Here is a 27,970-nt window from a genome sequence, read left to right on the forward strand (position 1 = left end):
TCATGCTTCTGTAGGCATTAGGCATGCACAGACAAACCTGTAGGGCAAAAAAACAAAAACAAAAACAAAAAAGCCCCCACACAAAACAAAACAAAGAAACCAAAAAACCAACTAACAAAACAAATAAAAAACACTCTGACACAAACAAACAAACAAGAAACAGGGTGTCATGTAGCTGAGGGTGGCCTCTAGCTTACTACACAGCTGAGGCTGACCTTGAACTCCTGATCCTCCTGCCTCCACCTCCAAGGACTGGGATGACAGGTATGTGCCACCAGAATGAGCCCTGTGCCACTGAGGGCCGAACCACTTTCCCACTGAGCTGCGTTCCGGTGCTGGTATTTGTCCGTTACAAATATTAAGCCTTGTGAATGCAATACCTGCCCACAACTACAAAGTCAGCACAAGTGAAAGTGACAATGTCCTTGTAGGTACAGGACAGCTCCCAGAGATGGAACCCAGAGCCAGCCTTACCTTAGTGACTCTCAAAGCCTGTCACAGTGCTCTCAGCCACCCTGGATGACAAACACACCTCCTGGAGAGTGAACTTCGAGGCCAGGCCGCCTTCAAAGCCGAGTTGAATTGTCCTACCTCCAAGAAGCCCCCCATGATCCTCTAAAAAGCCGAATGCTTTCCCACTGCAGAAAATGCTCCACAGAGCTGGGACTGTGTGTGGGGAGCTGCCCTTATTATCCTCAAGGGAAAGGCTTGGTTTACAAGTGCCTGAGTAGGGTTGGGTAATGGCCAGCAACTGGGAAAGCTGAGGCATGGCTGGAGGGCAGCAGTTCAGCACAGTGAATCTTCCCCTTCCTAAGGCTGCAACCCTTTGATACAGGTCCTCATGTCCTGACGACCATGCCCGCCCCCCACCCCCGACATAAAATTATTTCATTGCTATAATTTGGCTACTCTTATTCATCGCAATGTAAATATTTGAAATGCAGGATCTACAATATGCAACCTCAAATGGGTTAAAACCCACAGGTTGAGAAGTGCTGATTTAGCAAAACCTGAGGAAGTGGGGGAGAAGCAGACAGACAGAAGCGCTCAAGTGCTGAGGCCCAGCTAAGTGTGGGAGGGAGTCCCTGTAGACTTCCATGGTCTCTACTGCAACCAGATACAAGGAGGGACCAGCTCAGGTTCAGCATCCGGCCTTGACCCCAGAGAAGCCAGAGCCAGACAGGTTCTGTGGAACTCCAGTGAAATAAATGTTCCTGGGGTTACTCACCCCAAGGCTTGTTGGTCAGGGCTTGTGAAAAGCTTAGGAAACTGTGTTGTGAAATCTGGGGCAGCCCCAGGGTCAGAAACAGGGAGGGACCAGAGAAGGCTGTCCACATAAGAGGCAGCTGCCACAGCTCTGGCTCACCACTGTCCACCCCTGCCCCTCACCCTCTCACTCTCTCTACCCTTGTCCTTCACTATGGGACCAGCTTCAGGGTCCCAGCTACTACTGCTGCTGCTGGTGGTGCTGGCCAGCTCCCTCCTGGCTCTGGGGAGCCCCATGTAAGTAGTCTGAGGGTGCAATTCCTTATAGAATTTAGGAGGCACCTGAGAGAGTGTGACTCTGTGGAGTGGGGGGGGGGGGGCGGGAAGATGAGAGAGGGATGCTAAGAATTAGTGCTGGGGACTAGAACAAGGCGCAGTGGGTAAGAACTCTTCCTGTGTGAAACAGACCTTAGTTCAAACTCCCAGCACCCATGGAAAAGCCAGAAGTGGCCTCCTCCAGTGCCTGTAACCCCACACTGTGTGGCTGGAGACAGACTAGCTGGGCTCGCTGGCTGCCACCCCAGTGCCAGGCTCAGAGCAAGGCACCCCCCTCCCCCCCCGCATGGCAGGGAGGCAATGATATCACAGGTAGGCAAACTGAAGCAGAATTCTAACACAAGGGAATAAGTTTTGTGGAGGTCAGGGTGGCAGAACAGGACACCTGACACCCTCCTCTGGCCCCCACACATATACACAGTGCCAAGAGCACATCCCCCATGCCTCTTGGAATTTGGGTTGTTTGTGTGTCAGGGTGTTTACATAGTCTTACGTGCATAGAACACAGTATTGTAGCATTGGGGTACCTATATATAAAACAGAAGTTCTGTAGGTTTAGGGGTGTCAGTGATGTCTTATAGTTTAGGCACCAGTCAGTTTGAAATGTGAGGACTGGAGGGTTATTGGGGTCTGTACTCCTGGACTGTGTGGACTTTCAAAAGCCAAGCTCAGGTTGGGCCTGGTGACATGGACCTGTCATCTCAGCTACTCTGGAACCCAAGGCAGGAGGTGTGCACCTTCTAAGCAAGCCTTGGCTACAGAGTGAGTTCAGGGCTAGCCTGAACAACTTAGTAGTGAGATGCTGTCTCCAAATAGAAAAGTGAGAAGAGGCTGGGGTGGAGCTTCGTGGTAGAGAGAGCACTTGCACAGCATGAGGAAAGACCTATGAGTTGGTACCCAGTGCTGAAGCCAGGAAAAGCCAGCTGATGTCCCAGCCAGTACCAGGAGCTCCCCAGGAGCAGGGCCTGGGCCAGTCAGTCATGAGGGCTGGAGTCTCGGGCCTCGAGATGACGTCTGCTCCCATACCCTTTGGCCAGGTTCTCCATCATCACCCCCAATGTCCTGCGGCTGGAGAGCGAAGAGACCTTCGTGCTGGAGGCCCACGAGGCACAGGGTGACATTTCAGTCACAGTCACTGTGCAGGACTTTCAAAAGAAGCAGGTGCTGACCAGTGAGAAGACAGTGCTTACCAGAGCCAATGGACACTTGAGCAGTCTCTCCATCAAGGTGGGTGAGGGACTAAGGAGCTACAGTCAGCCACAGCCCCTACAGTCCAGCTGGATCTTCCAGGCTGCTTCCTACATGTCCCTCTGAGCCCTTCCCTTCTATCTATCTCCCCCCTCACCTCCCTCCTCTCTGGGCCCCTCCCCCTGAGTCCCTCCTCTCTGAGCCCCTCTCCTCTAAGGCCCTCCAACTGAGTCTTTTCCTTCAAGCCCCTCCCTCTTGAGCTTCTGTTTCCCCACCCTCCCCCCAGCACCACTCCCCTCTGACTAGCCTCTCCTCTGAGTCCCTCCAGTCTGAGGGGAGACAGAGAGGAGGCCCAGAGGCTCAGGGAGATGCTCTCCTGGAGTGTCACCCTGAACCAGACTCCTGACATCCCCCTGGCCCAAGTGTAGATTCCAGCCACTAAGGAGTTCAAGGCAGATAAGGAGCACCAGTATGTAACAGTTGTGGCAAACTTCGGGGCAGCAACAGTGGAGAAAGCAGTGCTGGTGAGCTTCCAGAGTGGGTACCTCTTCATCCAGACAGACAAGACCATCTACACTCCGGGCTCCACAGGTGAGTGCTGCCAGAGGCTGCTCACACCAGGGCTGGAAGGTCCTCCCAGAGCCTGAGGTCTAATGGGACTGTGCTCATCTTCTCCCCTTATCCTTTAGTCCGCTATCGGATCTTCACTGTGGACAACAAGCTACTGCCCGTGGGCCAGACAGTCATCGTCACCATTGAGGTACCAGCTACAGAGTTCCCCAGAGATGGAGAGCCCCCAGGATGGGGTCCATGGGCAAATGGCTGCACAGAGTGGTCAGTGCAGAGACCAGAGACCTAGGGAGGCCCACAAGAGGGACATAGACAGAGGAATTTGACTCCAGAGAAACTTCCCAAGCCTCAGTTTCCCCATCTGAAAATTGGGGTGACAGTTGATAGAATTCTGTGTAGACTATTCTGCCCAGGAGAGGGCCTCTGGGAAAACTTGTGTGAGAATCCCTCCCCTACTCTGCCTACAACAGTCTGGCTCCCACTTCTTTAGGATCAAAGTCTTCCTTGCAGAAGGGCCTGCTCACCCTGCCCAGTTTTCTTTCCTCCCTTCCTCCTCCTTTCTGTGCCTGGCTCTCTCTGCTCCAGACACATACACAACACGCCCCTTATCTTCTAAACGCCCAGGCTCTTGCTGTATGAACTATATCTTAGACAGACAAGAATGCACAGAGAGGTTGTGCTAGTTGCCTGAGATCACATAAGTGGCGCAGTAGGGATTTGAACCCAGGCTGAGTTAGCCAGGTCTGCTGCCTCAGTAGACATAGGAGATGGAATGGTTGGGTCTCCGAAGAGTTGCTTTATCCCATTTGCCTTCCCCACAGACCCCCGATGGCGTGCCCATCAAGAGAGACACCCTATCTTCCCTCAACCAGAATGGCATCTTGCCTTTGTCTTGGAACATTCCAGAACTGGTCAAGTATGTCTGGGTCTCTAGGAACTGGACTCCCCTGTTCCAGAAGAGGGATAGGGAGGTGGTGCTCTGGGGGCCCCGCCACACTCCTCATCTTCTCGCAGCATGGGGCAGTGGAAGATCCGAGCCTCCTATGAACACTCACCAAAGCAAATCTTCACTGCAGAGTTTGAGGTGAAGGAGTATGGTAAGTCCCCGGGCATGCAGGGGAGTCAGGTTGAGGGTGACGTCACTGCACCTGTGCTACCCCAGCAGCGATGTCAAAGCCATTATCTCTGCACCCCATCCCAGTGCTGCCCAGTTTTGAGGTCCTGGTGCTACCTGCAGAGAAATTTTATTACATCGATGATCCAAATGGTCTGGAAGTTTCCATCACAGCCAGGTGAGGCTGGTGGTGACACATGGGGGAGTGGGTCTTCAGCCACAGCCAGAGAGGTCTCCAAGACTCCAAAGTCTCCTTACCTCACAGGTTCCTGTATGGGAAGGATGTGGACGGGACGGCCTTTGTGATCTTTGGGGTCCAGGATGGCGATAAGAGGATTTCTCTAGCCCACTCCCTCCAGCGTGTGTTGGTACTGTCCCAGCCTCTAGAACACCAACTTCTTCTCTGCCACGCCCATTCCCCCATCCCTTAGCCCCTCCCACCCTTAGCCTCTCCCACCTCACTTTGCCACACCTGGCCACCCAGTCTGAGCTCCTCCCCTTCCCTGCCTGTCCTTTCTGGGGAACCTTCTCCCCTCCCTCACTCTTGCCTCTTCTCTGCAGATCCAGGAAGGTTCTGGGGAAGCAAAGCTGGAGAGAGAGGTGCTGCTGGATGGAGTGCGTCCCTCCAACGCTGATGCCCTGGTGGGGAAGTCCCTGTATGTCTCTGTCACTGTCATCCTGCACTCAGGTGAGGCCTGCTTTGATGAGGGAAGTCTGAGAAAGGAGGCCTGGCCCTGAGGGCTGCTGGGAACCTGCCCTCACCATTACCATCCACCCCCTCAGGCAGTGACATGGTGGAGGCAGAACACACTGGGATCCCAATTGTAACCTCTCCATATGAGATACACTTCACCAAGACGCCCAAATTCTTCAAGCCAGCCATGCCCTTCGACCTCATGGTAAAATCCAGGCCCAGTGTCCAAACTCCCACCTTGAGTCACTCTGACCACACCACCTGACCCTTCTCAACCTGCCTCTCTTCACAGGTGTTTGTGACCAACCCTGACGGCTCTCCAGCTAGCCGAGTGCCAGTAGTCACTCAGGGATCTGATGCGCAGGCTCTCACCCAAGATGATGGCGTGGCCAAACTGAGTGTCAACACTCTCAACAACCGCCAGCCCTTGACCATCACAGTGAGTGTCTGAAGCTGCCGCCCTGGTCTCCAGGGCCAGGGAAACATGGGGCTGTGCCATGTTGCTTTAACAGAACAACTGACGAAAGCCTGTTAAGGAAGAAAGGAGTATCTTTTTTTTTTTTTTTTTTTTTTAACCTGTATTTATTTATTATTTATACAATACTCTGTCTGCATGTACACATGCAGGCCAGAAGAGGGCACCAGATCTCCTTGTAAATGGTTGTGAGCCACCATGTGGTTGCTAGGAATCGAACTCAGGACCTCTGGAAGAGCAGACAATGGTCTTAACTGCGGAGTCGTGGCTCTAGTCCAGGAAGGTGTACCTTGCCTAACAGTATGAGGCCTTAGCCTATCATAGCTGGGCAGGCACAGATGCAGGAGCATAGAGCAGCTGTCTCGTCAGCAGAGATGAACGCTGGTGCTCAGTTCACTGGCTCCTTTTTATTCAATCCAGGCCTCTAGTTCAGGGGAGGACCGTGCCACTCACACATTCAACCTAATCCAGAGACTCCCTCACGGGCATGGCCAGAGCTTGGCTCCTGATTGATTCTAGAAGCTGTTGAGCTGTCAATCAGTAATCAGCCTTCACGTGCCTCCCTCTTTCCCTACCCAGGTAAGCACCAAGAAGGAGGGTATCCCGGACGCGCGGCAGGCCACCAAGACCATGCAGGCACAGCCCTACAACACAATGTACAACTCCAATAACTACCTACACCTGTCAGTGTCTCGCGTGGAGCTCAAACCAGGGGACAATCTCAATGTCAACTTCCACCTGCGTACAGACCAAGAGGCCAAGATCCGCTACTACACCTACCTGGTCAGTGGCCACGTGCGAAGGGGGGGGGGGGTGCAGGAGGGGGAGAGGGCAGAAGGCTGGCCACGAGGTGTGGGTGTGGGTGGGGCTCCACTCCTCCAGCATCCCAGGGATCCCTGCCCAGCCCATGTGTCTCCCCTACTCGCTCCACGCAGCCCCATCCTGGCTCTAACGCCAGCCCATCATCCCTCCAGGTTATGAACAAGGGGAAGCTACTGAAGGCAGGCCGCCAGGTTCGGGAGCCTGGCCAGGACCCAGTGGTCTTGTCCCTGCCCATTACTCCAGATTTCATTCCTTCCTTCCGCCTGGTGGCTTACTACACCCTGACTGCAGCCAATGGCCAGAGGGAGGTGGTGGCCGACTCTGTGTGGGTGGATGTGAAGGATTCCTGTGTAGGCACGGTGAGCCCTGACCCCGCCTCTCTCTTGTCTCTAGTCCCCTTTTCTTTTTTTTTCTTTCTTTTTGCCTCCCCCCCCCCCCTTTTTTTCTGAGACAGGGTTTCTCTGTCCTGGAACCCACTCTGTAGACCTCGAATGCACAGAGATCCTCTTGCTGTTGCCTCCCTGAGTGCTGGGATCAAAGGCGTGCACCAGCACAGAGTGACCTTGCAGTTCTGACTGTCAGAAAACTCAACGTGTGGACTAGGCTGGGCTTGAACTCACAGAGATCTGCTCACCTTTGTCTCCCCACTGCCATTTGCAGCCCTTCCTTTGCTCCTCTCTCTCTCTCTCTCTCTTTCTGTTTCTCTGTCTCTCTGTCTCTTTCTGTCTCTGTCTCTCTGTCTCTGTCTCTCTCTCCCTCTCTCCTTACTTCCCCCCCTTTCTCCCTCTCTCTCCTCACCCTCCTCTTTTACTTATCTCTTCTCTCCCACCCTACCCCCTTTTCTCTTTTCCTCCCCATCTCTGTAGTTTTCCCAGGATTGACTCTTCCTCATTTTGTTTCCCTACCTGCCCTATAGTTGGTGGTGAAGGGTGACCCCAAAAATAACCGACAGCCTGCCCCTGGGGATCAAACAACAATCCGTATCGAGGGGAACCAGGGGGCCCGAGTTGGGCTGGTGGCCGTGGACAAGGGTGTGTTTGTGCTGAATAAGAAGAACAAACTGACTCAAAGCAAGGTGAGCTCCTGCCTGCCTGAGCCAGGCTGGGGCAGCTGCGTGGGGTGAGCTTCTGGGTCCCTGAGCCAGGCTGGGGCAGCAGCCTGGGGTGAGCTCCTGCATATCCGAGCCAGGCTGGGGCAGCAGTGTGGGGTGAGCTCCTGAGTCCCTGAGCCAGGCTGGGGCAGCAGTGTGGGATGAGCTCCTGGGTCCCTAGCCAGGCTGGGGCAGCAGCCTGGGGTGGAGCACAGTGGGTGGTGGGAGTGAGAGGCTGGCTTAGGATTCTGTCTAAGGCTGGATGTGAGGGTTGGAGAGGTGGGGATGGCTGCGTTGAGCTTCATGGTAGATTGGTTGAGGCTCTGCTGATCTGGCTTCTCTCTACCCCTGCCACTCACCCCATCTCATCCCATTTGCAGATCTGGGACGTGGTAGAAAAGTCAGACATCGGCTGCACCCCAGGCAGTGGGAAAGACTATGCCGGCGTCTTCACGGATGCAGGCCTGGCCTTTAAGACAAGTCAAGGCCAGCAGACTGATCAGAGGACAAGTGAGAAAAGAGACCAGGGTGCACACAAGGAGGGACGTGTTTCCACCACTAGGTGCCCATATAAGAGCAGGACCCTGGGAGCAAGAGACCGAATCTCTGCCCTTTCACCAGCAGCACGTGCCCGTGCCTGTTCTGTTTAACATTAGCTTTCAGTTGCTTTAAATTAAAGACAGGTGTGTGTGTGTGTGTGTGTGTGTGTGTGTGTGTGTGTGTGCACTTCTGAATGTGTGCATGTATGTGTGTATATGGGAACAAATGTGCATGTGTGTGCATATGCACACCACCTACCACTCAGTTCTCACCTTTCGTCTTGCGGGTCCTGGGGCTCAAACTCGGGTCAGCAGAATTGGCGGCAAGCCCCTCTACCCACTGAGCCACCTCCCCAGCCTTCAGTGCTGCTCCTTGAGCCTCAGCCTCTTCTCCTGCAAAAAGGGTGCAATCCCATGGCAGCCTCACCCATTTCCCTCCTGGCCCTCCCTCAGATCTTGAGTGTGCCAAGCCAGCTGCCCGTCGCCGTCGCTCGGTACAGTTGATGGAAAGGAGGATGGACAAAGGTGAGGAACTCTCCGCGGACCCCATCTCTGTGCATCAGCCATACCCATCTTGTTAGAATCCCAAGGGAGGAGGAGGAGAGGGTTGCCCCCCTCCTTGTCCTGCCCCATGGAAGTTCTACCTGGAGTCTGGCTTAACGTTCTCCTGATGGCTATGGCTGACGCTGGGTCTGGGCCTTCCGCAGCGGGTCAGTACACTGACAAGGCTCTGCGCAAGTGTTGCGAGGACGGCATGCGCGATATCCCTATGCGGCTCACCTGCCAACGCCGGGCCCGCTTCATCTCCCAGGGAGAGAAATGTGTGAAAGCCTTCATGGACTGCTGCGACTATATCACCAAGCTTCGGCAACAACACCGGAGAGACCGTGTGCTGGGCCTGGCAAGGAGTGAGTGGTGCCTTGTGGGGTGACTCTGGTGGGGGGGGGGCAGGAGGGACACACCTGCCTAGTGAATGGGTAGCTGCACCTGTCTGTTGGAAGGGTAGCCCAAAGGCTGTGATCCTAACCCTGTCCCCTGGGAGGATAGAAGGAGGAAGATGGGGCAGCTGGGCTTCATAGCAAGAGAAAGACTAAGGGAGGGAGCCTAGCCACCGGCGTTTCCCGAACTAGACCCCCTGCCCACAGACCGATACATCTTCAGCAAAATGTCGATAAATTCTCCTGCACTCAGCCACCTTGAAGCTAGATATGGAAGCACATGCCTGTCACTCAAGCACTCAGGAGGCTGAGACAGGAGGATTGCTGCAGGTCCCATTAGGTATCCTGGGCTACCTAATGATTTCTCAACCAGCTTGGATGGTGCTTACCTCGACACCAACACATCTGTAGAACGTGGGTTTTAGTTTTTACTTCCTGGACAGAGAGAGGAGCCCATAGACTAGCATGTCTGGTGCTGGTGGGAACCCTCACACAGCGGTGGGTGCACAGCAGGGTGTGGTGGCGCATGCCCTTAATCCTAGCACGGGAGGCAGAGGCAGGGGGATCTCTGTGAGCTCAAGGCCAGCCTGGTTTACAAAGCAAGTCCAGGTCAGCCAGGACTACAAGAGAAACCCTGTCTCAAAAAAACTAAAAAGCAAAAAGCAAAAACAAACAACCAAAAGTGGTGGTGAATGAATTTACATGGTTCAGAAATGTATGCCAGGGAGGAGCCATCTGCACAGGAGGTCTTCTTTTCCAAACCATATCTACCCACCCTCAGGTGATATGGATGAAGACATAATTCCAGAAGATGATATCGTCTCTCGAAGCCACTTTCCAGAGAGCTGGCTGTGGACCATAGAGGAGTTGAAAGAACCAGAGAAAAATGGGTATGGCGTGATAGTCAGTGGGTAAAGAGGCTACCAAGCACCACTCGACCCATGTGGTGGAAGGAGAGAGCAAACTCCCACAAGTTCTCCCCTGACTTCCTCATGAAGGTGGGGGCAGAAGGATGCCTCTGTCTGTCTGTCTGTCTGTCTGTCTGTCTGTCTATCTGTCTGTCTGTCTCTCTCTCTCTATCACACACACACACACACACACACACACACACACACACACACACTGTAAAAAAAATATATGTGTGTGTGTGTTTGTATAACAGGGGGTGGGGCTTGGATTCTCTCATTCCAAAGGCTTTGTCCCTGACCAGCTATTTTGCATACCTCACATGCACCTGCCAGCCTCCTTTTTCCTCTGGAGTCACATTTGAAGTTCATGGCCTGAACTAGGAAAGCTACAGGTGCAACCCAGAGCTCAAGTGGAAACTTTCCCCCTGGAGCCTCCTCCTCAGCACCCTTCTCTGTCTTCATACATATTACTGCTTAATTTTTAAACTTCTGTCCCACCCAGAGTCTCTACGAAGACCATGAACATCTTTCTCAAAGACTCCATCACCACCTGGGAGATTCTGGCAGTGAGCTTGTCAAACAAGAAAGGTACAGGATGGGTTGGGAAGATGGCTACGTGGTGCAGTGCTTGTCTTGCAAGCATAAGGATAGGAGCACCACCTGCAGAACCAACAGAAAAAAACAGGGTGTTGTAATGCCTGCTTGTAATTCCAGGGGTGGTGAGACAGAAACAGGAGGATCCCTAGGGCTTCCTGGCCGGCTAACCTAGCCAATCAGTAAGCCTTGGGGACACTAAGAAAGTCTGTGCCACAAATTAAAGTAGAGGGCTGGGCAGCTCAGTGGTTAAAAGCATTTGCTGATCTTGCAGAGGACCAGAGTTCAGTTCCCAGTACCCTTATCAGGGTGCTCACAGCTGCCTGAAGCTTCGGGAGATCTGCTGCCCTCTTCTGTCCTCTGTGGGGAGTGCATGGAGATGCACACAAACACAGAGTTGCATGTACACATACATAAAATTAAATAAGGTAGAGAAGCAATTGAAGAAGACAGGCAGGGTGAACCTCTGGCCTCCGCATGCTTGTATACCCATGCGTGCAGGCATGTGCACCCATGTGTGCATGTGCACATGTAAACTCACAGACGTTGGACACAACTGGCTGTGATCCCACCTCATCTGGGATCTGTCAATCACATGTGCGTGTTTAGTGTTTCCCCTTTTCTGCAGATGGGGTCAGCCATGGGCAGCTGATCCAGGGAACTTGAGCCAGGAGCCCGGCTTTTCCCCCATGCACAGCCCTCCTACCCTTGACCCTTCACCCTCCTCTCTCTGCCGACAGGGATCTGTGTGGCCGACCCCTATGAGATCGCAGTGATGCAGGACTTCTTCATTGACCTGCGGCTGCCTTACTCTGTGGTGCGCAACGAACAGGTGGAGATCAGAGCTGTACTCTACAACTACCGATGACGAAAACAGCCCTCTTAAGGTGTGAGCCAGTTAGAATTGGGAGGGTCACTGGGAGCCATGAACCCACCCTTACCTACCCTGGTCCTCCCCTCACTTCCCGTGTCCCCTCCCTCACCTGCTTGGCCTGTCCTTCATGCACCTTCCCTGGCTCCTCCCTCCCTTGCAGGTGAAGGTGAGCCTGTTGCACAACCCAGCCTTCTGCAGCATGGCCACTGCCAAGAAGAGCTACTCTCAGATCATCGACATCCCCGCCAAGTCTTCTATAGCTGTGCCTTACGTCATTGTCCCCTTGAAAATCGGCCTCCAGGAGGTGGAAGTCAAGGCTGCTGTCTTTGGCCACTTCATCACTGATGGTGTCAAAAAGACACTGAAGGTCGTGGTGAGTCCTTGGGGCACCTGCTCTCTCTGGTCTTCAGATCTCCCTGCTGTTGACCTGGCCTCTGAGACCCCAAGGATCATCTTAGGGCTCTGTGTTCCCTAGGTGTCACAGAACCTTAGAACTGGCCAGGCTCAAGGAGTGGAGAGCTCAGTGAACTCATGCAAAGCTCTGGTGTCCATCGCAGCTATGGGGTGTGGCCTGTTGTCCTAGCCCTGGGGAGATGGGAGCAGGAAGGCCATGAATTTGAGAATAGCAAGGGTAACTTAATGAAACCCTGTTTCAGTTTTTTTTTTTTTAAAAGAAAAAAGGAACTAGGGAGACGGCTCAGCTGGCAAAGTGATTGTTGCTTAAGCATAAGGAACTGGGTTCAGGTCCCAGCACCCAAACAGGAGCCAGAGGAAGTGGATCACTGGCCAGTCAGCCTAGCTGAACTGGAAGATTCCAGAGTTAGCAAGAGACTCTGTTACAAAAGGTGAGGTGGAGAAGGATAGAAGAAGACATATGACATTGACACTTTCACATGCTTACGTGCACACTCACACTCTCGTTCACATAGCTATGTATAAATGTATGGATACATGCATACACACTTACACATACACACACATACACACATGTACTCGCACACCTCACACACATACACTCATACAGACACACACATGTGCTTGCACACTCACATGCACACACTCTTACACATAAACATGCACAGACACACCTCACACACATGTCCACTCACGCAGATGCATACATACATATACACACTTGCAGACACACCCATACAGGCATGCATACTTGCACACACAAGCACACATGCGTGCACACACACTTGCACATACACAAATATGCATACTCACACTCACACACATGAACACTTGAACACACTCATAAATACACACATGCACATGCCCATGCACAGATATTTAGAAATACACACATGCGCACACACACACATATGAATATAAGGTAGGTGTTTACATCACCTCCTCCTTAGAAGAAGTTGAGACACAGAGAGGTTAAGTAACTAGTCTCCAGTCACACAGAGAGAAGAGGCAGAGATCTTCGGAAGGAGTTGTCCTCTGGACAGCACCCTACTGACCATCTGTGTATCTGTTGTCATATTGTCCATCCTTCTCCATAGCCGGAAGGAATGAGAGTCAACAAAACTGTGATCAGTAAAACGCTGGATCCAGAGCAGCTCGGCCAAGGTGAGGAGGCAGGCAGAGAGGGCAAGGGGGTGGGGTGCCAGGGAAGGGGCAGGAGGAGCTGGTGCCATCCAAGCCTCCTTCACTCTCTCACCCTGCAGAGGGGGTACAGAGAGTGGAAGTGCCCGCTGCAGACCTCAGCGACCAAGTGCCAGACACAGACTCTGAGACCAGAATTCTCCTGCAAGGTAAAATGGCCTAAACTTCCTGGGCAGCAGGGGTCAGAGCAGCTGGGAGGCTGAAGCTAACTGAGTGCCACCTCAGGGTGGGGAATGGAGAGAGAAGAGGAAAAAGAAAAGAAAAGGAGGTAGGGAAGGAGAGGAAAGACCCCGGACCGGGATGCCAGGATTTGAATCTCGACACACTGTCTCTCCTTGCTTCACTTTGCCTCTAAGAAAAATGAGGATATTAATACGATACTGTTTTAGTCACTGTTCTATCGCTGTGAAGAGACACTATGACCTAGGCAACGCTATCAAAGTAAGCATTTAATTGGGTCTGGCTTGCTGTTTCAGAGGCTTAGTCTGTGACCATCACAGCAGGAAGCAGGCAGGCATGGTGCTAGGGCAGTTGATGAGCTCTCCATCCTGATCCATAGGCAGCAGGCAGAGAGAGAACAAGTGAGACTGGGCTTAGAGTGGACTTTTAAACCCTCAAATCCCACCCCAGTGACATACCGCCTCCGACAAGGCCACACCTCCTGATCCCTCTCAAACAGTTTCATTAACTGGGGACCAAACACTCAAGCATATGAGCCTGTGACAACTGCTCTCATTCAAACACCTCATACTCTCCCTGCCTTGTTTGCTGTGGGGGTTGAGCCATAGCACCTCAGATCCCCCACGTCATCTGGAGCAGTGCACCTTGGGTCTGCCTGCAGGAGCCTCTGGCAGAAGTTAGTTCAGCAAACAGCATTGGCTGGTAAAGACATTTAAAGGAGAAGCTACACATGTTAAGGGCTGAGGTTCTGCTACTTTTGCCTGGATCCAGGAAGAACGGGTTTTGTGTCCCTGAGTCAAGCTGCCATAGAGAGCGAGTGACAACACCTAACTGCGAAGTTGGTTTGGGGATTATCTGAGATTCTATGTGGAGTTCCCCAACAGACACAAGCAGTGAACTTTAAGCCTGAGCTGTCCGTGACTACCGCCATTTTTGTTGTTATTGTTGTTTTCCAGCCAGGGTTTCTCTGTGTAACCTTGGCTGTCTTGGACTCACTTTGTAGACCAGACTGGCCTCAAACTCATAGAGATCTGCTTGCCTCTGCCTCTTCAAATGCTGCCCGGCTTAATGCCATTATTTTAACTAAAGGTGAAATTAAATGTAAGAGGAGGGGTATAACCTCTCACCAAACCCACATAGGACCCCACGCACTGTCCTGCAGTCACCAAGCCCTGGACAAGGATTGGCTGGAACCGGTCTTTTCTTCCACCCTGGGCTGCAGGAACCCCGGTGACTCAGATGGTTGAGGACTCTGTGGATGGGGAGCGGCTGAAACACCTGATTGTGACCCCCTCGGGCTGTGGGGAGCAGAACATGATCGGCATGACACCCACAGTCATTGCGGTACACTACCTGGACCAGACCGAACAGTGGGAGAAGTTCGGCCTGGACAAGAGGCAGGAGTCTCTGGAGCTCATCAAAAAAGGTGGGCCTGAGCTAGAGCACCCACAAACCTGCTCATCCTTCAGAGGCCCCTCCCTCCCCTATCTTCAAAGCCATAGCCCTCCTCCATAGGCCCCAGGGCTCCCCAATCTTCTCCCAAGCTCTTCCCTGCTCCCAAGGCTCTGTGTCTTCTCCAAGCCCCTCCCCCTTCCTGTCTTCAGAGATGGCTCACTTCCTGTCTGATCCCTGAGCTCAGCCTGAATCCTCTTATAATCCATGTGCCAACTGAGCCCTTTTCCTTTCTGCATTTCTGTCCCACCCCATAGAGCATCCTTGCCCTCAGGCTCCTCAGTGAGGCCCGCCCACTCACACCTCCATTCTATCCCTGCCCTCTGAGCTTTTCTCTCAAGCCTTCCTTTAGTGCCCTACCCCACCTCCCACCGCAGGATCTTGGCCCTACCCTCTTTGAACCTATATCCCACCTCACGCTGTGGCCAGAGCATCTGATGTCCACCCTGGTCAGCCCAGCCTCAACTCACTCCTTCCTTTGGTGACCCTGTCTATTCCCCCACAGGGTACACCCAGCAGCTGGCCTTCAAACAGCCCAGCTTTGCCTATGCTGCCTTCAACAACCGAGCCCCCAGCACCTGGTGAGCACAGATGGTCAGCTTGGGCCCCTCTGCCTCAACAACCACCTGAAAAAAGCCTAAACCCCCAATAAGGGTGGTCTGGCCTCTGTCTGTCCAGTCAAGGCTGCAGGGACTGAGTGAGCCTTAGACTCCTATAAACAGATTTGAGATTAAAAATACAAACTGAGTCACTCTGGCACCACCCCCTCACTGCTCATTGGTGAGCAAAGATGTCAATCTCTGGTTCCCAAAGCCAATTGGTTCATAACTGGTGTCCCTATAACTCCCACCCCCAGGCTGACAGCCTATGTGGTCAAGGTCTTCTCTCTGGCTGTCAACCTCATCGCCATCGACTCTCAGGTTCTGTGTGGGGCTGTTAAATGGCTGATCCTAGAGAAACAGAAGCCAGATGGTGTCTTTCAGGAGGACGGACCCGTGATTCACCAAGAAATGATTGTAAGAGCTAGGGGAATCCAGGGGGATTCCAGACAGAGGGGTAGAGGGTTCCAGGAGGGAGAAGAGGGCACGCTACTCTATCTGTCAGTTCACTTGGTGAGGAAGGAGTAGGCTGGCCAGTCCCTGAGGCCCTGTGTCTGCCTGTCTCTGCCTGCCCAATCCTGGGGTTACTGGCACATGCCACCATACACACATACAGAGATACTTGTTATTTTAATGTGGGTTCTGGGGCATCAAACTTTGAGTCCTTGAGCTGAGCCAACTCTTCAGGCCCTACTAAAGTGCTTTGACTCAAGAGATTTGCTACTTACCATGGGCATGTCGGGAGGTAACACCACCATAATCCACGTAGCGCTTCTGTCTGTGGGGGATGGGTAGCTCATCCATATCCCTGTTGGACACAAACACCTGTGAGGGCTAGGACCCATGTCTACTATTTTCAGCCATTTTACGGGCATCAGCACAGGGGGATCCCAGCAACACAGAAAATGAACAAACCATTCAATTGATTCAAATGAGAGAGTTTGATCCTCCTGGGTGGGGAGATGAGTCCAGACTCCCCCATTTTTCAGGGTGTTTGTTAGCTAGGTAAGGACACATACACACCCACTTTTGCTTCTCATCACAGGGAGGCTTCCGGAACGCCAAGGAAGCCGATGTGTCCCTCACAGCCTTCGTCCTCATCGCGCTGCAGGAATCCAGAGAAATCTGTGAGGGGCAGGTCAACGTGAGTGTCTTCTCAGCCCTCTGCCATATCACCCACCCCAGTTTGTGTGGGTGTGGGTGGAGTCTAGCTTCTCCTCTGTTGCTGTGATTGAACACTCTGAGCAAAAGCAACTTAAGGGAGTGAAGGCTTTCTTTCAGCTTATAGCTCCAGACCAAAGACCATCCCTGGGGGAAGTCAAGGCAGACACTCAAAGGCAGACATGTTTGCTGTTCCATTACCTCAAACCAATGAGCTCACTTCACTCAAGGCCAATGATAGGATGCTGCTTGCTGGCTCACTGGCAACCCTGTATCCTGGCTAGCTCTCTTAGACAGTTCAGGACCACTTGCCTAGGGATGACACTGCCCACAGTGGCCCTCCCACATCTATTAGCAATCAAGACCATCCCTCATAGACATGGCCAGGAACCAATCTGATCCTGGAATTCGTCAACTGAGGTTCCCCTCTCTAGGCTGTGGCAGGTTGACAGTTGAAGCCAACCAGGGGAGGAGTTGTTGTTGGCTTTGCCAGGGAGGTTTCTCCCTCTCTACTTATTATTTAGATGGTCTTGCGGAGATGCCACGTTACCTGCTGTGTATCATATTTATGATTGCAGAGGTTTTTTTTTTTTTTTTTTTTTTTTTTTTTTTTTTTTTTAATGAAGTCTGGTATGTGACTTTTTCTGTCAAGACCCAAACAAACATCTATCACCCTACATGGGGATCAAGAACAGACCAGGGAAATGGTTCTGCCCAAGTTCAGTTGGTGAAAGTTGCATCAAGTTTATTGGGGTCACTTAAGAGAGCATGGGTGGCTCAAAGGCAGCTGCATTGCCAAAAGGCCCACTTTATCATGAGTGAAGAGTCACGAAAGCTGCACATGTGGAGTACCCTGTCCAACCAAAGAGACTCCTCTACCCCAGTGATCACTTCCTGTATTTATAAGCCATCCGAGGGGCTTTGTGTAGCTCGTACCTTTCCTGAGAGTCATGAGCGCTTGTGAGGTTTTGGAGCCTTCTGAGTCTTGGTCTAAGTCTCTCACCGTCTTCTGAGTTTTATAGGCACCACAGTTGCCTGCCCCACCTTGGAGGGACCATTTCACTCAGAGCAAATAGATGCACATCCAAATTCAATGCATGAATAAATGTCAAGCCTGTAATAAGGGTGTGATGACAGCAATGAGGATATAGAGGAGAGCAGCTGACCTAGGCTTACACTGACATGCTGAATATGGCTTCTAGCTTATGTCCATTTGGGACATTTTATGCCATTGTTTTGTTTGGTGACATCCCTGGGGGAGTATGTACATGACCATAATCCACCACTGTTATGAAGCAGGGCTCACCTACTCAAGAACCCACAGTCACATACTCTTCTGCACACACCTAGTCTACAGGCTGCTCTCGGCACATACAAGTATTCAACAAAGAAGGGCCACACAAGTGGCCTCATCAACCAGGGAACACTTAAAGCCAGACCAATTGAAGACAGGGCAGTCCCAGGGGACAGATACTATCCTGATGACCCAGAAGTCATGTGTGTGCACTCCTAACCATCTGTCTCTCACAGAGCCTTCCTGGGAGCATTAACAAGGCAGGGGAATATATCCAAGCCAGTTACCTGAACCTACAGAGACCATACACGGTGGCCATTGCCGGGTATGCTCTGGCCCTGATAAACAAGATGAAGGAACCTTACCTCGGCAAGTTTCTGAACACAGCCAAAGGTGAGGGGCCACCTCAAGGGGGAAGGGCTGGGTGTGTAGGTGTTTGAGGGGTCACTTGAAGGAGAAGGGGTGTATGGCCGGTGGGTGAGGGAGGGTTGTAAATACGCTGAGCCAGGATGTATGGCTGTTAGCCGAGGGGTGAGATGGATGGCCCACACTGCACTGGAAGCCTCTAAAGTATGTTGACTCTTCAATGTTGACCATATAATAGACCTGCTGTTTCTTTCATTCAACCATACGCTGGCCATCCAAGCCCAAGGGAGGAGAAAGGGCCACGGAAGGAGTGTCAGGGGCTGGTAGGCCAGGGATGAGCTTCCTTTCTTTTCCTGTTTCTGTTATAAAATCCCCAAATGGAAGCAACTCAATGGAGGAAGGGCTCTGTTCAGCTCACAGGTCAAGGGTGCAGTCCATCACAGCAGGGAACTCAAGGCAGTGAGACCTAACTAGGAAGCAGAAAGATGGCCACAAGCTCACTAGCACTCAGCTCACATTCTCCATCTATCACAATTTGATACCTCCATTCCAGGGGAGAGTCCCACCCACAGCCAAGATGGGTCTTCCCACATCAGTCAGCACAGTCAGGGTAACTCCTGACTGGCACAGCCAGGGGACTGTGTGCAGGTAACTCAGAGTGATAATCAACATTGAGCAGGAGGATGGTGACCAAGAAACATGGCCAACTGGGTACGGGGAAAGCCAGATCCTGAGTCATTCTCAGGCTACTGGGCAGTGGATGAAGAGCTGGGATGTCCCCTCTGCAGATGGGAACCGCTGGGAAGAGCCTGGCCAGCATCTCTACAACGTGGAGGCCACATCCTATGCCCTCCTTACCCTGCTGCAGCTGCAAGACTTCGACTCTGTGGGTCCCGTGGTGCGCTGGCTCAATGAGCAAAGATACTATGGAGGTGGCTATGGCTCCACCCAGGCAAGTGACCTCAAGCTTAATGCTTAATTCCCAGGTCTCCTGGGGGGAAGACACCAAGACCCAGGCATATAGCTCTTCTGTCTGAGCAGTGTGGAAGACTTCAGGCAAGCTGAGAAACTAGATCAGATGCCCTGCCCCACTAGATCACGTTCTGCATTCCACTAGGGTCACCAATGTCCCCCTTCCCCATTCTTATCAAAGTGTTCTAGATCATGTTCCTAGCCCATCCCCTCAATGTCACCTTAACCGGAGGGCTCTAAAACACATTTCTAGTTTCACCAGGATATTAATGGCCCCCTCACTGGAAGGTTCTAGATGTGGTCTTAATTTGACCAGACTCCCCACCTCACATGTGTGGGTTCTAGATCATGTTCCTAGCTCAATGCCACCCTGCCATTGTAGGGTTCTAGATCACTTCCCTCAGCCCAAGGAGCTCCCAATGACCTCTTCCCTCACAAACAGTTTCTTGGTCATGTTCTCTCTCCCACTGGGTTCTCAAATGTCACCCTTTCCCAAGGGTGAGTTCTAGGCCAAGATCCCAGTTCCACCCACGTGCTTGCCTGACAACCACCTTTTGTCCTTGGTTTATTCTAGAGCAGTCCTCACCTACACAAGGTGGCACCTCTTTCTCCAGACTTTTTCATGTGATGGCTTTAGCCAGTTAAGGCAAAGCAAGCTTGGGCTCCAGCTTGATCCTTTTTTCTCATGGGCTGTTAGTCACCTCTCAGTGTTCCATCCTTAGTATCACTTTAGAGTTTGGTGCCTCCACACCCAAGTTTAATTTTTTTCTCATGAGATGGTTCTAGACTAATTTCTGGCCTCCTAAGTTCTAGTCCACGGTGCCTTCCTCTTGATGGGTCTGGAGGTTCTAGACCCTCAGTCTTCTACTTGGATTTTCTGATGGATCCTGACATGTTTTCATCACTGCAAACTTCTGAACAAAAGCTCACTGTCTTGGGGAGTTCTAGACATGTGTTCAGTGTCCAGTGATCACCACTGTCCCCCTCACACACTGGTGGGGTTCTAGGCCACAGAATGACTGCCCACCAGCCCTGGCCTGGGATTCTGTCACATTGAGCTCTGAGATGTCCACCCCTTCCATCTTCGTCTCTGCACTCTCTGGAAGATTCTGTGTGTGGTGCTGATGGAGTAATTCTGACCCACACATCATTAGCTCCTCAGCAATCCTAACCACTAGAAGGAATGCAAGGCTAACGCTCCTTCTACCCCTTGTGTTCTAGGCCACCTTCATGGTATTCCAAGCCTTGGCTCAATACCAAACAGACGTCCCTGACCACAAGGACTTGAACATGGATGTCTCCTTCCAACTCCCCAGCCGCAGCAACCCAGTAAAATTTCGCCTGCTCTGGGAAACTGGCAGCCTTCTGAGATCAGAGGAGGTAGAGCCTCACCCCTCACCTCCTTGGATTCCAACCCTCCGTACCAGCCAGGGCTGTACGAGGGAGGTCAGATGCCTTCCAGAGCCAGAGGAAGTTGAGTGTGTGTGTGTGTGTGTGTGTGTGTGTGTGTGTGTGTGTGTGTGTGTGTGATGTGAGAGAGAGAGAGAGAGAGAGAGAGAGAGAGAGAGAGAGAGAGAGAGAGAGAGAGAGAGAGAGAGAGAGAGAGAGAGAGAGAGAGAGAGAATGCTCATGTGCATGTATATATGTGTGGGACAGTGAGAGGGCAAGGTGACCTGTCTGTCCTCCGGTGCTTTCCACCTTGTTTGTCCCGAAAGTCTGTCACTGGGTTGAAATTCACCAAAAAGACTAGGCTGGCTAGCCATCAGGGCCCAAGGATCCCCCTCTCTTTGCCTCCCTGTTCTGGGATTTCAAGCCCATTTCTGGTTTGCTTTACATAGATTCTTGGCATCAAACCCATGTTCCCTAGCCTATTACACTGTCTCCCTTGTCCTGAAGCTGGCTCTTAAGCCCCACTCCCCACTTCTCTCCCCAAACTCCTTGCAGACCAAGCACAATGAGGGCTTCACTCTAACAGCCAAAGGAAAAGGCCAAGGCACATTGTCGGTAAGAAAGGAGAACCCATCGGCTGGGTCCACTGCCTTCCCTGTCCATTTCTCCCTGTCCTCAGCCAAGCTATGTTTCCCATGAGATGCTCTCTCACCTCACCAGGTAGTCACGGTGTATCATGCCAAAGTCAAAGGCAAAGTCACCTGCAAGAAGTTTGACCTCAGGGTCACCCTAAGACCAGCCCCTGAAGAAGGTAAGAGGAATAAAGACCCATCCAGCACCACGCCTGACCTAGCACCGGCACTCCTCCTGAGCCGGGACCCAAAGTCACCTTCTCCCATCTTTCTGTTTCTGTGTTTGTAGCTAAGAAGCCTGAAAACGCCCACAACAGTATGGTCCTTGACATCTGCACCAGGTGAGGATCTGGGTCCCTGGGGCTCATCCTGCTCCTTCTCTCCACCTTTACACAGACTTCTTCGTCATCCCTGCTTTGCGCATGCCACAAGTGTGAGAGCTGCAAGCTGCATCTCATTTGTTAAGAGCTGACAAGCTTGCCATCCCTCTGGCCACACAGCACATCTCTCACATAACCCCAGGGTTCACATTCCCTCCATCTTCTCTCCCTTTAAAGCGCCACTGATGTTACAAAGTTCAGCACCAGGGCAACTTTCATTTTTTTGTTTGTCTTTGTTGTTGTTGTTGTTGTTGTTGTTGTTGTTGTTGTTATGTGATCATCTCTGGTGACCAGTTTTCTATTTCCGTCATCATGCATCTGCATACACATGTGTGTGTATGTGCGTAGGCGTGCACAGGTACATGTGTAGGAGTGTGTGTGCATGCGTGCGTGTGTATACAGGCACACGTGTGAAAGAGTACATGCATGCATGTGTGTGTGCCTGTGCATGCACAGATGTGGATATGTGCACTGCGTCATGACACAGCATATATGTGAAGGAGAGCTGTGGGAGTTGGTTCTTTCTTTTTACCATGTGTGTCTGGCAATTGAACTCAGGTTGTCAAGCACAGTGGTTAGCACCTTTGCTCACTGAGCCACCTCCCTGGCCCTTCACCTTGTTCTTTTAAAACAGATCTCTCCCTGGCCTGGACATTTTCAAACAGACTAGGCTAGCTGGGCAGTGAGCCCAAAGTTTCTCCTGACTCCGTATCCCTAGGGATGGAAGTACAGGCATGTACCAGAGAGATGGCTGAGTGGGTAGCAGTGCTAGCCACCATGGTTGATCTTTTTATGTTTTCTTTTTTGCTTTTTAACATGGGTAACAGGTGATCTCACTCAGCAAGGACTTCACTGATAAAGCCATTGAACTGGCCTGGCATGTGAGCCTACTACTCTGCCACACCACCCCTCCACACTGCAATGCTAATCCTCCACACTGAAACACCACCCCTCCACACTGCCACACCAGCCCTACACATTGCCACACCAGCCCTCCACACTGCCACACCAGCCCTCCACACTGCCATGCCAGCCCTCCACACTGCCATGCCAGCCCTCCACAGTGCCACACCAGCCCTCCACACGCCACACAGCCCTCCACACTGCCACACACCTCACCCTGCCATGCCAGCCCTCCACATCCACACCAGCCCTCCACACTGCCACGCCAGCCCTCCACACTGCCACGCCAGCCCTCCACACTGCCACGCCAGCCCTCCACACTGCCACGCCAGCCCTCCACACTGCCACGCCAGCCCTCCACACTGCCACGCCAGCCCTCCACACTGCCACGCTATTCCTCCACACTGTCACACTAGTCCCTCACACTGTCACACCAGCCTCTAACACTGTCACACCAGCCCCGCACACTGTCATACCAGCCCCTCACACTGTCACACCAGCCCTCCACACTGCCACACCAGCCCTGCACACTGCCATGCCAGCCCTCCACACTGCCACGCCAGCCCTCCACACTGCCATGCCAGCCCTCCACACTGCCACGCCAGCCCTCCACACTGCCACACCATTCCTCCATACTGGCACACCAGACCTCTGCACTGCCATTTTTTTAAAGAGTGTGTACGCTATAGATGGGACCCAGGACTTGTACATCCTAGGCAAGAACCTTACCTTTGTCACCACGTTACTGTGGTTTTGTTTAGTTTAGTTTTGGGTTTTGACTATATTTGGTTTTGTTTGAGACCCTGTTTTGTTTTGTAACACAGGCTGGCCTGAGATGACTCACTAAGTAGCCCATAGTCCTCCGGCCTCAGCCTCCCCAGTGCGGAGACAGCAGCATGAACCCCCATGCCTGCCTGACAACATGAACCCCCGCACCTGGCTACATCAACTTATATAGCCCTCAGCAAGTGTTTCCCAAACCAAACTCTTCCTCAGTGCCAGGTGGAAAGCAGGAGCCTGGGTTCTGATGAGACCTCCTCATCCTGGCCCCGGCCCTGGGTGCTGAACCCATCCTGAAAGGTGATAACTTTTTTTCTGCCATGTGCAGGTACCTGGGAGATGTGGATGCCACTATGTCCATCCTGGATGTTGCCATGATGACTGGCTTTGCTCCTAACACAGAAGACCTGGAAGCGGTAGGGAGACTTGGGTCTGGGGCTTAGGGGAGGAGCCTGAGGTCTGGGCAAGGCTGTGGGAAGAAAGGGAGGGATTTTCACCAGCTCTGCTCTTCCCTAGCTGACCCGTGGAGTGGACAGATACATCTCCAAGTATGAGATAAACAAACTCACCGACAAGTACACCCTTATCATCTATCTAGACAAGGTACGGCTGTCCCCTGGGAGGCATCTGTGCCTCCCTTTTCCTTCCTGGATGTGTTTCTCCCTCCATCTTGAATACAGGGTCTGTGCTATAAAGTGATAGGAGAAAGAGTTTGTATAATAAGTTGACTAATTTAAGAGTGTCTCCCCTCCCGTCCTAACTGGTGTGGGAGATGAGAGCTCTCTGCTCCATGCTCAGGGATCCAAAACCCTTCCACCCTGTGGCTCTGCAATCTCCAAGATCTTGGTGTTTGCAGCAATGGCATAGGAAAAGTGAACTGTGCATGTTTGTGCATTTTTATCTAATTGTGAATGACAGGGTCCTTCCCTGTCATCTGAACTGGTCCCAAACTCACGCACTCACAATCCTCCTGTCTCACCCTCCTGAATGCTGGAATTATAGCCGTATGTCACCATACTTGGCTGCATGTGATGTTTCCATGAGCACTATCATAGTGCCTTTTACTTTTTTTTTTTAAAACAAAATACCTGAGGTAGCATGATTTACAGAGAAAAGAGTTATTTAGGTCAAGTTATTGGAAAATAAGAACAGCCTAAGCTGAGAGAGGTCCAGAAAGACAGATTCATTTTTATGATGATCTGTAACAGACCCATTCTACTGAGACCTGGCCTTCTCCTCCCAGGCAGGCATCAATCTCCTCTGAAGGTGGTTCCTTAAGGTGTCAATATCCTCCTTAAAGGTAGTGACCTGCTGGCTGGAGCTTGTTCACCTAGATGCCCCACACTCAGAATAAGTCTTCAAATAGTATGGCTCCCAGCATACTAGAAAAGGGAGACAGAGCTGATGATTGCTCAATAACCTTTATTGCTTTGTCTGCACCTTCTAGAACCTTCCTGGTCCCTCAATTTTTTCACCATGGCTCCAAATGCCAGGACTGTGTCCTGGGCTCCCTCTGTGCAAACCACTAACCAGCTCCTTCCTCCCCTCCCCCCCAGATCTCACACTCTGAAGAAGAATGTCTGTCCTTCAGGATTGACCAGTTCTTTAACATGGGACTTATCCAGCCTGGGTCGGTCAAAGTCTACTCCTATTACAACCTGGGTGAGCAGCCAACGCAGGCCTTGAGGGCTGAGCGCTCCAGGTGTCCAAGGACCCTGGGTATCTGGGTATCAGAAATCTGACAGCCTGCATCAATATATTGGAAGAGTTGGGAATCTCAGGGCCCAAGGACTTACATGTTGGGGTATGAAAGTCCCAGAGATCTGGAGGATGAGAGGGCCTGCGCATCCCAGGGACTTAGCGTTTTGGCATCTGAGGGTCTCAGGGCTCTATAGGGAGGTCTGAAGACACCATAGTCCAAAAGAGTGAGGCAGAGTGTTATGGGGTCTGAAGTGGGGTACCTAGCATCTCAGAGCTGAGGGGATTTATGAGCAGAGTGGTCTCAGAAGTGGAGTCCATGGCTCTCTGACCCCCTCCCATCTCTTCTCCCCACAGAGGAATCATGCACCCGGTTCTATCATCCAGACAAGGAAGATGGAATGCTGAGCAAGCTCTGCCACAATGAAATGTGCCGCTGTGCTGAGGGTGGGCACTAGGATGGTGTGAGGGGTGGACATGGGCAAGACACATCTGCATAGACTCTCCACTCCCATAGGGCAGGAAAGCCTAAAAGCCACCCCAGGGACATGGAGTTTGGATAGATGTCCTCTCTGAAACTTGCCCCATCATAGGCAGTGGGTCCTTGGTCAAGTACAGAGGGACTCAAGTGCTTGTGTCCATCCTACTCTGCAGAGAACTGCTTTATGCAACAGTCAAAGGACGAGGTAACACTGAATGACCGGCTGGACAAAGCCTGTGAGCCTGGAGTGGACTATGGTGAGTGTGGCCACTGGTGGCTTTATCAGACCATGTGGTGATGGGTGGTGTGGCAGTGTGTGGCCAGTGAGGAGCAGCAGTGGCACTGTGTGTGTCCCTATCAGGCTGTGGCTGCAGCTGACTGTTGTGTGTTGGACACATGTAGAGATGTAGTGCAGGGCTATCATTTGGCAGAGGTGGTCTGTGTTGTGTGATGTTTCCTGGGGAGATGCTCACCCCAGGTAGGGCACCAGCCACCCAAGTCCAGCTTAATGAACCAGTGAGTTATTGGGGTCACTCATAAGAGCTGGAGTGAGGGGTTCCTTGCAGAAGCATGGGGTGGGGGGCTCTTCTATAATCGTTGGAAGGGGCCTTGTAGGTTTGCTTTATTTCCTGAGTCTTAAGGGCCCTCCCTCCAGAAGCTGAGGTCTCAATGACAAGGACATAGCTAGATAGTGGTGAGCCATGGTTACCAGCTGCCTGAGTACGTGCCACCAAGTGAGAAAAGGCAGAGTGACTATGGTAGAGTTGGCCAGGAGGCTGTAGTATGTAGCCACGGAACTGTGGGTAGGGATGATAGCTTTGTTGCCTTGGCTCTAGATGCCCAAACATGAAGTCCTGGATCTGATCCCCAGGATCTAGGTAAAAAACTCAGCACTGGGGAGGCAGAAACAGGAGGTTCTAAGGGCCCAGCAAGCCCAGCCACACCAGTGAGTTTAAGGTCTCAGTAAGACTGTCTCCTAAAACAAGAGGGATGGGGCTTGCTGGAGAGATGGCTCCGTGTGTTAGAGCACTGTTCATCAGGCTCACAGCAGCAGGTAACTTCAGCTCCAGGAAGTCCGACGCCCTCTTCTGGATTCACTGGATGCTGCACTCACATGCACAGAAACACACATCAGTCAAACAAAGGACAAAGTAGGCCTCTAGCCTCCACACACACATGAACATGTACACATGTGTTCCAGTTGGCCTCTCTGTTGATGTGATAAACTCTGACCTAAAGGATCTTGGGGAGGAAAGGGTTTATTTCATCTTATAGTTCACAGTCCATCATGAAGGGAGGCTAGGAACTGAGCCAGAGACCATGGAGGAATGCAGCTTATTAATGTCCGTCCCCATCCAGCCCAGGCCTAGGCATGGCACCGCCCACAGTGGCCTGGTCTCTCATCATCAGTTAGCAATCCAGAAAATGCCTCACAGACATGGCCACAGGCCAAGCTGATGGAGCAATTCTTCAGTTGAGGTTCCCTTTTCTCAGCTGTGTCAGGTTGACCACTGACATTATGACAACGTGTAAACATGTTTACACACACACACACACACACAGTAGCTATAGCTGTGCACGTGGCTGTTGCTATGGGTGTAATTGCACACAGCTGAGTGAGTTGGGTATGTGTTATGACCATGAGTGACTTTGCATGTCTGTGTGTGAGACAGTTATCAAGGGCAACATTGGATAGCAGTCATAGACACTGTGAAAATGACTGTCCTTACACACAGCTCTAGTCAGGTGTGGTTTTGCAGGCTGCTGCAATTGCGTGATACTGTCATACTGGCATTGTGGGTGTTTGCGGGGTGAGCAAAGCCACCTCTGTGTATATGACTACTTGCCTGTAACTCTAACCGTGTGTGTGGCATGTGTGGCTATGAATGTCCGCGTGGTTCTGTAGTCTGGAGTTGCCCATAGCCTCAGTCCTATGAGCCTGTAGGCAGCTCTAACTACTCACGCATGGTCAGGGCTGAGTACACAAGTCTGAGCATATCTGTGGGATGGCCTGGTTGTGTGTGTTCCTGGAATGGATAGACTTGGGGGGTTAGAGGCTCATGTGGCCAGGTGCATCTGCTGGTGAGGGCTCCATGGCCAACCCTGCTCATGACCTTCACTGCCCCTCCCCTCCCCCCTCCACAGTGTACAAGACCAAGCTCATCTCGACAGAGCTGTCAAATGACTTTGATGAGTACATCATGTCCGTCGAGCAGGTCATCAAGTCAGGTACTCAGTCCTTCATCTTCCCACCTCACCAGTCCCACTCCCTCTCCCTGGTGCTCAGCCTCTCTTTCCTGGCTCTGCAGGCTCAGATGAGGTGCAGGCAGGGCAGGAGCGCAGGTTCATCAGCCACATCAAGTGCAGAGAAGCCCTGAAGCTGCAGGAAGGGAAGAAGTACCTCATGTGGGGTCTCTCCTCCGACCTCTGGGGGGAAAAGCCCAAGTAAGTGCCCACCCTGCCCATGAGTGTGGCTGCCCCTCTCACCCCACCCATGGCCCCAGGAGCCCGCCCTCACCTGCTCTCCCTTCCTCAGCATCAGCTACATCATTGGGAAGGACACATGGGTGGAGCTCTGGCCCGAGGGAGAAGACTGCCAGGATATGGAGAACCAGAAACGGTGCGAGGCCCTCGAGGCATTCACAGAAGCCATGATGGTTTTTGGCTGCCCCAACTGACCACACCCAGCCCTCCAATAAAACTTCATTTGTATTCAATCTT

General features: G+C 52.1%; 1 protein-coding gene across 1 annotated transcript; it reads left to right on the top strand.

The window, feature by feature from the left end:
- The first annotated feature begins 1,410 nt into the window (after positions 1–1,410).
- On the top strand, positions 1,411–27,966 carry LOC127183805 (complement C3-like). Its single transcript, XM_051139956.1, is given in 41 exon segments — positions 1,411–1,503; positions 2,580–2,769; positions 3,159–3,321; positions 3,420–3,490; positions 4,122–4,216; positions 4,315–4,397; positions 4,502–4,592; positions 4,680–4,782; positions 4,976–5,102; positions 5,198–5,313; positions 5,401–5,547; positions 6,163–6,366; positions 6,558–6,764; positions 7,322–7,480; positions 7,876–8,005; positions 8,488–8,559; positions 8,742–8,942; positions 9,754–9,862; positions 10,383–10,468; positions 11,215–11,363; positions 11,509–11,721; positions 12,860–12,926; positions 13,025–13,111; positions 14,365–14,568; positions 15,100–15,175; positions 15,451–15,610; positions 16,239–16,337; positions 17,885–18,041; positions 18,803–18,966; positions 20,208–20,366; positions 20,931–20,990; positions 21,096–21,186; positions 21,297–21,348; positions 23,399–23,486; positions 23,587–23,673; positions 24,627–24,732; positions 25,126–25,215; positions 25,423–25,506; positions 27,395–27,478; positions 27,559–27,694; positions 27,786–27,966. Coding segments are annotated over 41 exon segments (4,992 nt in total). The 5' UTR covers positions 1,411–1,420; the 3' UTR covers positions 27,928–27,966.
- The last annotated feature ends 4 nt before the right edge of the window (positions 27,967–27,970 follow it).

Source organism: Acomys russatus, chromosome 31 (assembly GCF_903995435.1).
Source record: "Acomys russatus chromosome 31, mAcoRus1.1, whole genome shotgun sequence".
Taxonomy (NCBI): domain Eukaryota; kingdom Metazoa; phylum Chordata; class Mammalia; order Rodentia; family Muridae; genus Acomys; species Acomys russatus.